This window comes from Panthera tigris, chromosome C1, assembly GCF_018350195.1.
Source record: "Panthera tigris isolate Pti1 chromosome C1, P.tigris_Pti1_mat1.1, whole genome shotgun sequence".
In the NCBI taxonomy this organism is placed as follows: Eukaryota; Metazoa; Chordata; class Mammalia; order Carnivora; family Felidae; genus Panthera; species Panthera tigris.
Genome location: NC_056667.1, coordinates 5,217,919 through 5,231,040, shown reverse-complemented (window position 1 = coordinate 5,231,040; position 13,122 = coordinate 5,217,919). Strand labels below are relative to the sequence as shown.

General features: G+C 58.5%; 1 protein-coding gene across 6 annotated transcripts in view; it reads right to left on the bottom strand.

The window, feature by feature from the left end:
- CAMTA1 (calmodulin binding transcription activator 1) overlaps window positions 1-13,122 on the bottom strand; it is an 848,343-nt gene that overhangs the window by 103,038 nt on the left and 732,183 nt on the right. For all 6 annotated transcript variants that reach the window (XM_042994232.1, XM_042994235.1, XM_042994238.1 and 3 more), the window contains one exon: window positions 4,264-4,417. In XM_042994232.1, coding sequence (XP_042850166.1) covers window positions 4,264-4,417 — 154 coding nt within the window. The remainder of the gene's footprint in view (window positions 1-4,263; window positions 4,418-13,122) is intronic.

The following is a 13,122-nucleotide window of genomic DNA, read 5'->3' as shown; positions in this document are numbered from 1 at the left end:
CCAGGCAGAGAGCCACCGATGCTCCGAGGAGAGGACCCCTCCAAGGGCCCCATCTGACTCCCTGCAGCTCAAGTAGAGCCAGGAGTGGAAGGTCCAGGGCACAGCGGTTCAGAACCACTGTGGTTCTGGGCGGCCAAGGATCACCGAGCAGGACTGGCTTGGCGGGACTGTGGCACAGAGTGCCCGTTCTTCTCCACTCCAAGTTGATCCGGGAGGACAGACTTCCACCTGCCCGGCCCTTTGCTCACACTGTGGCAGATTGCCGGTCCCAAGCTGGTGCTCCCTCAGACCAGCTGCACTGGAACAGACCCCAGAATTTCCAGGAGGAGACATGCTGAGCTTTAGGTCATGTTCACTAGACTTCTATAAACGCCAACCCTCAGACGGGACCCGAGGCAATCATTCCCGGGCCTTGACCTAAGATGAGCGATTCTCGGTTGAGGCCCTGCAGGGACACCTCAGGCTGAGCTCAGCTCCACTCAGCTCCGAATGACTCACGCGCAGAACCCTGTTCCCCAAAGTATGTTAGGATGGTAGCGCTTAGCAAGAGACTACACTTCCCAGACTCCTTTGCAACCAAGGGTAACCGTATGACCGAATTCTGACCCATGACATATGAGTGGGAGTATTGTGTGCAACCTCTGGGCCCTGTTCTTGAAAGGAAGAAGCTTGCCCTCGACTTTGTCTTCTCTGCTTCCCACTGGTCGGGACGCAGTTGCAATGGCAGGAGCTGGAGCAGCCATCTTGGACCATGAAAAAGAGGGCAACACCTGGTTGGCAGAGCAACTGGCCGTAGGGAGCCCAGATGGCTGATCCCCAACACTGCATCGTTGCCATACCTACCTTGAACTGCTATGTGCACGTGAAATAGCCTTCTCTTTTGTTTACGCCACCGTTCTTTTGGTCTTTGTCATGGCGGCACCCATATTCTAATTGCCACAGGAGGGATTGCGAAAGATGGGAAACATACTGGGAATTCCTATCAGATACCTTAATTTTCGCCCCCAGCCCTGTCTTCTTCTTCTTCTTTTTTTTTTTTTTCCTTTTTCTTTAATTCTGTAAGAGGCATCCCTCATCTGGCAGATGGATGGGAAAAGCCCCCATGAGACCAAATGGCACAATTGCAAGAATCCAGGTAGGGTTCCCAGCATCAGTCTGGCTTAGAGGCCAGCATCTGTGAGGTTCCCGGGGTCCGGGAACAATGAGCCCCCCGTCTTGCAACAGGTGAGGCGAAGGCTGCGGATCAGAGTTTCCCTTCACCACCGAGAAGCACAACATTTTGATTAAACCACTGACAGTTCTGCCGCAGGGCAGAGAAATTTGGAAACATCAGGAAATCAAACTGTGAAGTCTTTGAAGGAATGTGATTTATGTGAAAATGTGATGAAGCTAATGTGTTTGGCTCCAGCGTCGGGTGGCACGCCTGATTTTGGAGTCGAATCTGATGCCTTCTTGGCTCCCCACGCACCGCTGCTCCCCCTGAACGCGGTGCCCTACGTGTGTTCCAAGACTCATCGCGTGCAAGGCTTCGGTTGGAGCCTGACTTCCAGGGCTGTGTTTCCAGGCCGTGCGCATCTGTAACCACAGCCACGCACATACATGCACGCTCGGTAATTGCGCGCGGCTCTGCTCCCCGCCCCCAGACACACCAGCGAGCCAAGTGTTATTAGATTTATGGGGAGTTTGTTGTAGTTTTACATAATTTTCTCGATGCACTGCAGACTTTCAAGCAGGCATCCATGGCTCCCTCCAGTCAAGCATCAGAGGCTGACTCGGCATCCATGGCTCCCTCCAGTCAAGCATCAGAGGCTGACTCGGGTCTGCTTTGCACCCCCTGGAGTTCATGGAGCTTAATCCCTTTGCCCCTAGGGACGTGGTGTTCCTGTCTGACACGGGCAGGCTCCTGTATGGGGGGTGTTGCGGGGCAGGTCGAGGCAATGAGGAGAGAAAAAGGGAGCAGACGGAATAGGAGAAGGGGGACGGTGGCAGTGGGGTGGCTTCCAGGAGAAGGACCGTCTGCGTGTGCTAAGAGGCATTTGGGAGAACCCAGGTCAGAGGTTCTGACTGTGCTGGCCACCTTGAATGGCATCTGTTTCCCCGGGAATGTGCCCTTGGCTGCCCTCTGGCTAAGGTAGTCTCCGGAACCTCCCGGGAACCGGTAGGAAACAGTGGCCCCAGCCTGCAGAGGCCCGGGAGCTGAGCTGGGCCTGGCGGAGCGGGCTGGGTACTGTGGATCTTGGTGCAGAGACTCTGGATTTTTTCTCCCACTTTATAGAAGGGACTGGGGTGCGGAGGGTGACGGGCTCCCCACTTAACTGACTGACTTAACTTCACTGAGGTCCCATAGTGAAGCTGTCACAGAATGAGGACCTGTCTACCTCCCGGTTCCCCGGCTAGGACCGCACTGCCCTGCCCAGGTGGCACTGGTGCCCACTGTTACCGGAGCCTTTGCTCAGGCCCCGCCGATTCTCTGTCAAAGAGGAGGCGTGAATGGGCCCAGGGAGAGGAAACCCAATGTTAAGTACAAGCACATGTAGACATCACCTCAGTATTGAATTGGAAGGGGTGGACAGGCTGGTCTGAGGCGAGGACCCCTGGTGCCATTGCCCTGACTCCCCGGGCCCCCAGGCTGGCCTTGGAGGGCATCTGGGAACAGCTCTGGCTCCCCAGGCCTGGACACTGGGGGGCCTCTGTCCATTGCTCAGGTCCCTGTGGGGAGTGGCCCAAAGCTGGGCCCAGACACTTTCCACTCAACCATCCCACAAATATTTACAGGGGGCCTTTCACGTGCCCGGCGCTGTGCAGGGCCCGGAGGGATGGTGAGAACAGGAACGATTCCTGGGGATTAGCTGCTGTGTCCTTCAAGTTTCTGGGTGTTGTGCAGAATACTGAAGGGGCTAGAGCGGCCCCTTCTGGTTAAGCGTGGGAGGCTGACTTCAGTCTGATGTCTTCCGGGAGGTCCCGAGGAAGCTGGGTGGTGGGGGTGGGGTGTGAGGCCGGGCCAGTAGTGGGGGGCAGGGCCTGCGGAAGAGGCGACGTGTATGCTGACTGCATGCGGATAAGGTGGGGTGAGCAGAGGAAGGTGGGGAGAGCCCCCCACCCTGGGGACACCGGGAGGTTTAAACAAGACGGGTGTGTTACACCTGCGGTTCCAGAGGGTTCCATGGGATGCAGCCTGAGCCCTGGAAGCCCCTGGGCCTCCTAGTTCTAGATTCCTGGCAGCAGGGAGCAGGGCCTGGGCGGCTGGGCCGTCGGCCTGTTGGGGGTCTCCCTTCCCTTTATCTCCTGTCTCCGGCCCACTTTGAGAATGGGGGGTAACCCCCCAATCTGAGCGCTGAGGGACTCTCAGGGTTAGCTGGTCACTGCGGACGCCATCGTGCCTCAGCTCGGATACTCCTAGTGATGGGACACTCACGGCCCCCCAGCAAAGGACACCTCAGTTGCTCTCTGTGTATGGTGTCCATCGGCTTCTTCCCTGCAGCCCCCCTTCCAAGGGTAGCACAGATTCTGAGGGACCTGGTGACCCCTTCTCTGAGGTCCCGTATGATGACACATCTTTGCGTCGAGCCTCAGAGGTCGGTGTCCCAGAGCCCTGGGCCCTGTGCTCTGGACGGCCCTTCTCGGGTCTGGCAGACCTGTGTCTGTGCTTCCTGAGTCCAGGCGGCAGGAGAGGCCAGCGAGAGCCCCCAGCGGCTGCCCATGGAAACGAGACAGCAGCCACTGCCCAGCTCTCCAGACTCACTTGGTGTTCTGCATTCAGTGATCTGCACCTGACAGATGCTTCAGAGAACATCACTTTGCTGACAAAATGAAACCCAGCTAATTCCGGTCATCTGCATGCCACCGAGTCTGGGAGCTGGGGCCGGAGCCTCGCCGTGCCCAGGAGCAGATGGGCTGGGGGCTGGAGGCAGGCCAGCTCTGGCCAGCCCCTCCTCTGTCTGTCCCCGGACAGCCACTGCTCCCCCATCTGTGGCCCAAGAGGCCGCAGCGCAGGGCTCTCGTGGCTCTGTTCCCTGCTTACGTGGCCTTGTGCCTCTGAACCTCACTTTTGTCAGCTGCAACGTGGGGCTGACCTTCTGTGCCCTGGCCACCGTGCAGGGGGCTTAGAGGATCAAGCGAGAGTAGGGTGGGGGTGACGCTTATGAAAAGCTACGTTCGCTGTCGTCCGAGCAGGACGGCCCCCGGGGACCTCTGCCCCACCTGCTGGGTGCTGGCCTGGCCTCCAGCGCAGGACCCTGGGCCAGGTGGGCCACAGCTACTCACACATGGGTTTCAGCTGCCCAATGAGCTCCTCTTTTGTCCATTTTGCCCACTCCTTCTTGTCGGTGTTGATGGAGCAGAGGATGGGGCCACACGGCTTCCCGCAGTCCTCGATGGCTGGGACGTTCAGATAGTGCACCAGGACGATGTCGGGGTTCTGCGGGGAGAGCACAGAGACTGGCAGCATGAAGGAGGCATGGAGCCCATCCAAGGGTGCCCCCCAGCAGGTGCAGACAGGCTGAGCATCCCGACACCACACCAGGCTTTCTCAGCCTGGGCACTGCTGACATTTGGAACCGGATCATTCTCTGGGGTGGGGCTGTCCTATGCACTGGCTTCCACCCACTGGATGCTTTTAAACCCTGCCCCCTCTCCAGTTGTGACAACTACACGTGCCTCCAGACATGACCCATGGCCCCCTGAGGGACAAAACCACCCCCAATGAGAACCACAGGGGCTGATTTGTGTGTAACCAAGGACCACACACAAGGCCACACATATCTCTCGTCTGACATCTGGGACTTTATGCCAACAGCTGCCCAGGAGCACTGACCCCTGTTCTGTGCTTTACACGCATCTCCTCATCACAGCGTGCTGGACGTCCACCCCAACAGGCATCATTACCCCCTTCCTCCTGGGGGAAACAGAGTTCCCAGACACCCCTGTGCCCTTCAGCCTGTGGGCTTCTCCCTGGACGAGAAGCCCCCTCGGCACATTACTTCTGGGCACCAGGAGAGCCTCTGGAAACTCCTCCTGTGAAGCCTTAAGGACAGAAAGAACTCTGCGTGTGAAGGGCTCACTTTGTCCCCAGATGGTTCTATGGAAATGGGTCAGCCTCTTCCCATGAGAGTCTATTCAAAACGCCCTCGGTCCCTTTCTGCCCACCACTGACTCCGATAGTGACACACTGAGGAGACTTGGTGGGGACAGCAACTTCTCTGCAAAGAGCATGTGCCTTCCATGGCTTTCTGTGGCCTTCCAGAAGGCAAGGCCATTTATTTGGGCACATCAGGCCTGACAGTTTTGTTGAAAAGAAAAGAAAAGAAAAAGAAAAGAAAAGAAAAGAATAACCCAATCATATCACTTTGTAATGCATCTGGATAAATCCAGAAACTCCTTCTACCCCAATCAGAAAATATTGCTTAAACCGTAAGGAAATCTATGACAATATATTAAGATGCCCCAGGGAACCAGGAAAAAAGCCACGTGGAAGGTTCCATCCCATGCTTTTCCCCAGACCTGTCTCCTCTGCTCTTTTCCGAGGGATACCCGACCACAAGTCCTGGGACCCCAGGCACGGAGGGGGCTGGGTCTGTGGCTGCCTTTTTGGATATGGTCAGAGAGAGTAATAAATGTGTGACTCAATCAATGCATTCATAAATAAAGACCCAAGACTGCACCATGACCAGGGCAACAGAATAGACTGGCATAATTTAAAAAGATTTTCAATAAGGGTTGAAACATAGAGTTTTTTTCTTGCCAACGCTCAGTTAACCAGGAAATTAAATCAACACGAACAGGAGCCTTCTCGTTAATGGCAGCTTTTCTGGATTGCGGTAATCATGCTCCTTAATAATAATGATAATCCCTGACATCGGCACGGCACTTTATTCTTTTCAGAGCACTTTCCAGCCATTATCTCATTTGGTGCCCGTGCTAGCCGGGGAGGCTGGCCCGCCGGGCTGGGCTGGGCAAGGCTGGGCAGGGCGCCCTCCGTCTACAATGAGCAGACTGGAGCAAAGTTGTGACTTGCCCAAAGCCCTGCGCTTGGCGAGGGACAGAGCCCGGGCTGGAAGCCAGGGCTCTGACTCCAAAATCAGGTCCTGCCAAGACATCTGGTGGCCTCTTTTTTGCCTGGGCTAAGTGCTTTCCCATTTCATATTTCACTTTATGCTTGCCATACGCCCACGAGGTGGGTGGGTTGGGTAGATATGTTATGCTTATCACCGGAATGGGGTAGCCAAGGAGAAACGGGGTGATACACTCAAGTCCCTGCCCTGTGTTCTTCCTATCGACACACTGGCTCCCCACGGTCGTGTCTGGACGAGGGGCTGCTGCCTGAGCCTGTGCCTGGCCAGGTGGCAGCTCCCGCCACTGAGCAAAAGGGGAAGGATCAAAAGTCTGCAGGGGTCGGCAGGCCACCCAGGGCCTCCTCTGATCCCAGCCCTGGAACAGGAGCTGGTCCCCGCAGGAGGGAGCCAGGATGCCAGCCACCTGCGAGATGAAAGGGCCGCGGCTTCCTGCCCCACAGCCCCGCTGAGCTCAGCCTGGGTGCCTGGGGGAGGCCGTGGGGGGCCCAGGCGGTGGGAGGGCAGGCAGGCAGGGGCTTGGGGAACAAAGGGCGGCTCTCACCCTGCATCCAAAGCCCAAGCTTGGGTGCTAGACTGCCTGGGACTCTCCACTTTCAGGAATCTCTGTCTCTTCTTCAGGCCCCAGCTGCCTTTCTGCAAAACCAGCTTCCATCTGTTCTCTGAGGACGGGCACGAGGATCACCTCCTCCTCCAGGAAGCACTCCCTGATACCTTGCCCTCTGTACCTCTACAGATAGAGGTTTGTGCCTTCATGATCTGTGTGCCCCTGCCCCCTCCTTCATCTCCCAACCACACAGATAATATCCGGCAATGACTGGTGTTCATTTAACATTTATAGAATTGAATCAGGCTGTCCTGGGACAGTCTTCCCAGACTTGTGTCCCATCGACATCTGGCTCCAGTTTCCTGGGTCTACAAAGGGCAGAGAAGTCTTTCCCAAAATGCATTCCGAGGAGGCTAAGAGGCAAGACTGGTCCTTCCCTTTTCCTGGGTCTGAGGTCTCTTTGAGAATTACAAAAAAGAAAAATTGTTTTCCCCAAAGTTTATTTTTGAGAGAGAGAGAGAGAGGCAGAGCGCTGGCAGGGGAGGGGCAGGGAGAGAAGGAGACACAGAATATGAAACAGGCTTCAGGCTCCGAGCTGTCAGCACAGAGCCCGACGCGGGGCTCGAACCCACGAACCGTGAGATCATGACCTGAGCCGAAGTCGGACGCTCAGCCGACTGAGCCCCCAGGCGCCCCGACCTCTTTGAGAATTTGATGAAGGCTGTGGACATTCCACTTACAGCTTCAAACACTGCCCAAGGCACATCAACCCTGCATTTCGGGGGTTCGCAGAGCCAGTGGTCCTTGCACCCCACATCTGTAACTACCGGCTTAGGGATTCTAGATCCACCATGGCTCCCATTGGATCAAGGAATATGCCCAACGTGTAGGTCCCCTTCCTGGGAGCCTTTGCTCTGGGCCTGTGCTTCTCAGTGGCCCTGATACAGCTGGGGAGAAAGTACCAGCCCCTGAAGGTTCAAGGCTCTGGGTTTGGGAGTAGGGGACGGGAAGCAGGCAGCATTACCGTCTGCGTATTCAGCACAGATTCTATCCTAGGGCCTGGGGTTCCTGCTCCCGAAACTGCTGCCCTGAATTCTAAGTGACGACTTCCTGGCGTGGGCTGGGTTTAAGACAGAGAGTGATTGAAGTATTTTTGGAAATTTGGGGCACACATCGCTTCTTGGCAACATTGCGATTTTATTCATTAGTTGTACATTTTATTGGGCGTTTTTGGCAGAAAAATATATTAGCCATAGAGTCCCAGCGCATCAGCTTCATGGAGTGCTCATAACAGGGTCAGATCCTGGCCGAGAGCTGTTCGCTGGCCACGCAGGGTAGGCTGGAGAAGCGCTCAGCCATGCCCGGCTCGGGGTGGGGGGCCCGCCAAGGACACACCCTGGCTCTGGGACCCACCTCCGCCCCCCCAGGACTCTGGGTTCCGGACCGATGTGGAGCCAGCCTGCCTTTGTCTTACTGGGCTGCATGCATGTTTCCTTGGGGTTTACCACCCAGGTCAGGTCGTGTGGGTCGGGGGTCCTGTCCAGAGGCTCCTCCCTGGGCTACAGAACTCCCATGAGGGTGCTTGAGGCCGGTCCCCCCCAGAGAGAGCATGACCCTGAAGATGCCCTCCCTTCCCAAATGTCAGAGGCCTGGGGAAGGCAGCCCTATGGGTGTGGTCTGTGGCTGTGGAGGGGAAAGCTGAGGATAAGTAAGAGTCTCAGAGAAGTTCCAGAAGCTTTCGGAAAGCGCAGTGGACTAGGTGAGCCCATCCCTTCCTGGGGATGCCTCGAGCTCCTCACCTGCACGTGGAAACAGTGCCCCTGCCCTGCCGGCCCGGCTGCTGCCGAGCCCCCACAGGGGCCTCGGAGAGGTTCGAAGTCCCATTTGGGCGGACGGAAGTCCTGCTCTGCTAACTACCAAGGGCCGCCAGAGGAGACCCCACACCGAACCAAACTGTGACATCTCCCGGCAGAGTTGACCAGAGTGCCGCTGCAGGCATCTGTCCACTTAAAACGCACGTCTTCTCTGTGGCAGCCCCCTCTGTCCTCATTTTCCTCTTGGTGCATGGGGACTCCCCTTCCTCCACGGGCCTCCCAGCGGGGTTCTTGTCCCCTCCCTTCTTAGTGACCTCTTCCTGCTTCACGGCCCCACGAGCGTCGTATTGCGAGGATTCTGGATTTCTCTCCCCAGTCCCGCCTCTCTGCTTGGTTCCGGGCCCGCCTGTCCGACTGCCCTGTCGGGGCTTCCAAAACACCCCCGGCTCACGTGGCAGAGCCCCACGTCCACGGGCCACACCTGGCCCACTCGGGCCCTGCCCTCCCGCAGTGGTGCAGGTGGAAACCCCCGGGGGATCATTCTTTCTCCTTACCTCCTCCCCCCTCCACAGCTGGCGGGTCAGCGAGCTCTGTCACTTCTCCCACCCACCCTGCTCCCCCGGCCACGTGGGCCCTCCCAGGCCTCCTCACTCCCCCTCTGGCCTCCCTCCCCACCCGCTCTCTGACGCCAGCGGCCATGCTCCTGTAATGCAGGCAGCTCCCCGGCCCAGTGAAGGAAGCCCATGTCCCTGACGTGGTTACAGCACGAGTCCCGGCCGCACACTCCCCAGATGGCCTATTCTCGCCCCGGCCCTTCTCCCCCCGGTCCGTGCCTCACGTCCCGGAAGTCTCAACGCCACCTCCTCGCGGACACCTTACTCTGCGACCCCATCAAACGGGTGCCCCACCCCCACTGTCTCGGCACGCCTCACCACTTCCACCTCTTGCTCGGTGCCCACCCCCATGTCTCATCTCTGAGCAACGATGGCTTGGCCTGATGGGTGAGCTCTGCTGGCCGGGCTCCCTCGTTCGTGGCTGGCATGAGCGAGCCCGGAGTGGGGCTGGCAATCAGCAGGTGCTCTGGCACTACCTGCCGTGTGCTGAGGGTGCGGGGCAGCTGAACTGCCCCCGGGGCTCAGAGGGCAGCTGTCTCTTCCTTGGTGACTCAGCATTTGGGACCCACCCAGGAGACCCCCATGCGTGTCTTCCTGAGGGACACACAGAAGGAGGGGGAGGAGGAAGAGGAGGAGGAGGAGTTTGGGGATGAGGAGGAGGAGGAGTCCGCCCTCTTGGAAGTGGGATGGCAGCACCTGAGGGGGCCCAGGAGCCCTTGGCCTCTGGACCCAGTGCCACTCCTGTTTTTATCTGAAAATGTTCTGAAAAGGGAAAGCTTTGGCAAAGTCACACAGGTTTCTTTACTGCAGGACTTGTCAGAGTCTTTACAGCACCCTGAGTAGAAGAGCCTCATAGGTGTTGCAGTAAACAGGCTTTCCAAGCTTATCTGAGCATCGGCCTGGGCCCCTCTGGGGACCCTAGTGCTCTCAGGAACGCAGTTGGGGAGCCACTGACAGAGTTCAAACCCAGAGGAAATGACTGTCAGCAGCTACTGAAGACAGTCCCCCAGCCCCCAGTTGCTTGAGTCTCTGGGGCATTGGGGCTTCAGATGCCCAAGAACTGCCCCCTTGCCCCTGGGTGCCATCCCTGGCCTGGCCCTAGGCCCATCTGGTATTTGAACTGCTTTCACCTGACCACCGAGTTACTGACGAATCCCGGCCCCGATTTGGCACCCTGTGTGTGTAGCTCTCCCCCCGCCCAGTCACCATGGCCAAAGTTCTTCTCTCAACCCGGGGTGGGGCCTCCTTTTGGAAAGACCGGGGCAGAAGGGGGGCCAGGGTGGGAGATTGTGTGTCCCCTTCAAACGTGGGCTCGATCCCTCCTGACCTGGGCCACTGGGCCACTGGCGTCCTGGGGGGAGAGGCAGGCGGGAGATGCTGGACGGGCAGTGGGGAGAAAGCATGACTGCCCGTTTAATCTTCTTAATGCCTGGTGGTGGGACTTGAGGGAGGGAGACCGCTTTGGACAAGAAAGCGTCCCCGCTCCCCCTGTGCGGGTGGCCGCTATTCAGCAGGGTGCCAGCAGCGACCCTTGTGATCCAGATTAATCTGCAGTGGCCCCTGCGGCAACTACAGCTTTCTGGACCCTCATTCCCCGGGGCGAGCAGGTGGAGGTGGGCCATGCCTCATTGATGACACCCACAGGCTTCCCTAGTGGAGACTCTGCCAGGGAGAAGCCGACTTCCCCGCCGTGGAGGACTGGACCTCAGGCCAGGGCTGGAGGCAGGAGGGAGAGGCAGAGGAGGGGAGGAAGAGGGAAAGAGAAAAACAGACCAGGAGGCACAGCAGACACGTGGGAGGCCCAAGCTGGTGGCAGCCACGGGTGGGTGGGGTGGTGCAGCGACTGGGGAGGGGTGCCAAACTTTCTCCCAGTCCTCAGAGAGCTCCCACACCCAACCTGGAGCCAGAGCCCCACGGCTGCTGTGGCTTCTGGCTTCTGAGAGGTACAAGGTAGGGTACAGGGATGGGTGTCCAGCATGGGCCAGCACTTGACCTGGCTGAACCTCTGTGTCTGCCCTTTAGGATGGGGGAGGAGTGTGACCGGACTTGACCTTGTTGGTCAAGAGAGGTGAGGCCCTAAGGAGCTCAGGATGGGCCTGACCCACAGCCAGTGTTCACATGCAAGGACACCGACGTTGCCGATTTGAAGGGGGCGGGTGGCGAGGGGGTTCAGTAATCTGCTCCGGGCTCAGGATGGAGGTGGGGTCCCGTCTGCAGGGGGAAGCTGAGCTGCCTCTGCTGCACGCGGAGCCCCCCGTTTGTATGACAGGCCCTGGAATGGGCTGAAGGGGCAGCGATGAGCTTTCCGCCAGAGGCCCACCTCGGGGCCCCACGCTGCCCAGAGCCAGAGCCCCAGGGGGGGGTCTCCTGTCCTCCTCTCGGCCACCGCTGGACTCTATCCACTGTCGGGTGCCAGGAGGCCCCCCCCAGCTCCCGCCAGGGCTCCTCCACCTCCGTGGGAAGGGGGAGGCCCGGAGCCAGCACCCCCTTCTGTGGAGTAAGCAGGACGGCAGCGTAAGAAGTGGTTAAAAATGCAAAAAGCTGTTGGTTTTGATAAGGAAAAATGCAGCCGCAACATCTGTTTGACTCTTGTTTGCAGCTTCATCAACGCTAAGTGGTCGATAAATCAGAGTGGCATGGCATTCCGTTTCTTCTGTGGCTCAGTCATTAATCTCGTGCCAGTTCTCATGAAAAATGAAGGAGAGAGGCTGTGTGATAGTGAAAATGTGTACATTACCCAGAAAGTCATAATAGCATGTAATAGTGCCACACACCTCCCCACTTGCCGCTGGTGCTCGGGGGGTGGACCCGCGCGCTGCCGCCCCGGGGCGGGGGCAGAGAGCAAATCAGCACCGTGCGCGCCACAAGCCCATTCTAGGGCTGCGTCTGTCATGTTAGCACCGTCTAGGCGGGTTCGGAGAGCCCCACGAGCCTGCTCTTAAGAGGCAGAGTCTTCCCTGTACCTGGGTGCTTAGTGAACGAGGGTAGATGCCCATAAAACAGGAGTGCAAAGCCGGCAGAAAGAAGGGCAGGATTTATCAGGGAATGAATAAATGATGACGCCAGGCAGCTCAGGGCTGGGGGTGTCACCACACCGCAAGGCAGAGAAAAATCCTCTCTCGCCCGTGCTCCGGCGGCCCTGGGCAGCCTGGCACCTGTCCTCTGCTCTGGATAAAGCCGTGTCCCCATCAGAAGGGAGGCCAGTCATGGGGCCCTGGGCGGGCTCCCGTCCTACCCTCTCCGTTCCCCGCTGAGGGCTGCCAGCATGCGGGGTGAGGGCCATGCCGTCTGGAAGACGCGCACTAAGTGTGCTCCCCAGGAAAGGGCCAGGGTGGGCGGGCCCTGGCTGCCCGGGTCTCCTGCCGGCTGCTCCCTCCCTTCCGGTTCTCTCCTCCCTGCTGCAGAGAACCCTCGTGTGCAGAACTGCTACACTTTACATCATCTCTGCTCCTCGGGAGGCGGGAACGTGCCCGTACCCCCAAGCACACACCGCCCAGTGGGCACCTCTGTTTGTAAAGATGGCTTTCGGAGCGTCAGCTGTGTGTGGGACCCCAGCTTCAAGCCCCACGGTTGAGGTGATCCTTCAACAACCCACGGATGCAGACGGTCACTGCTCAGGATGCTGTAGCTCAACCGAGCCCTGAGTCCTACGCCCCCTCTCAGCCTGGCCCCTGGGCTCCAAGGGGACTGGCCAGAGGCGGGGGGGGGGAGTTGTGGGTGTGTGGAGGGCTGTGCATACAGCCTCAGTGCCCCGGGCGGGAGCTGCCCGCTTATTGTCCACGACAGAGCACACACGAGTCCAGGGAGCCTGACTGGGTCATGCAGGGTGCCGGGAGCTGGTGGGAACCGGGGTGAGGCTGGAAGTCCTAGCTCCTGAGCTGGTCTGTGAGCTTCTCAGGGCAGGGCCAAGGCAGCAGAGTCCCTGTCTGCACATCAAGAGCCTCCGCAGCACACGCACTGTATTCAGGCAGAGGTGAGAGGTGGGGCAGGGGGACGGTAAGGAGCTGAGCACTTGGTGACTGGGGGAAGACGCAGGTCCCCAAAGTTGGGGGTGGCTGAAGACACAAAAACAGAGAAAG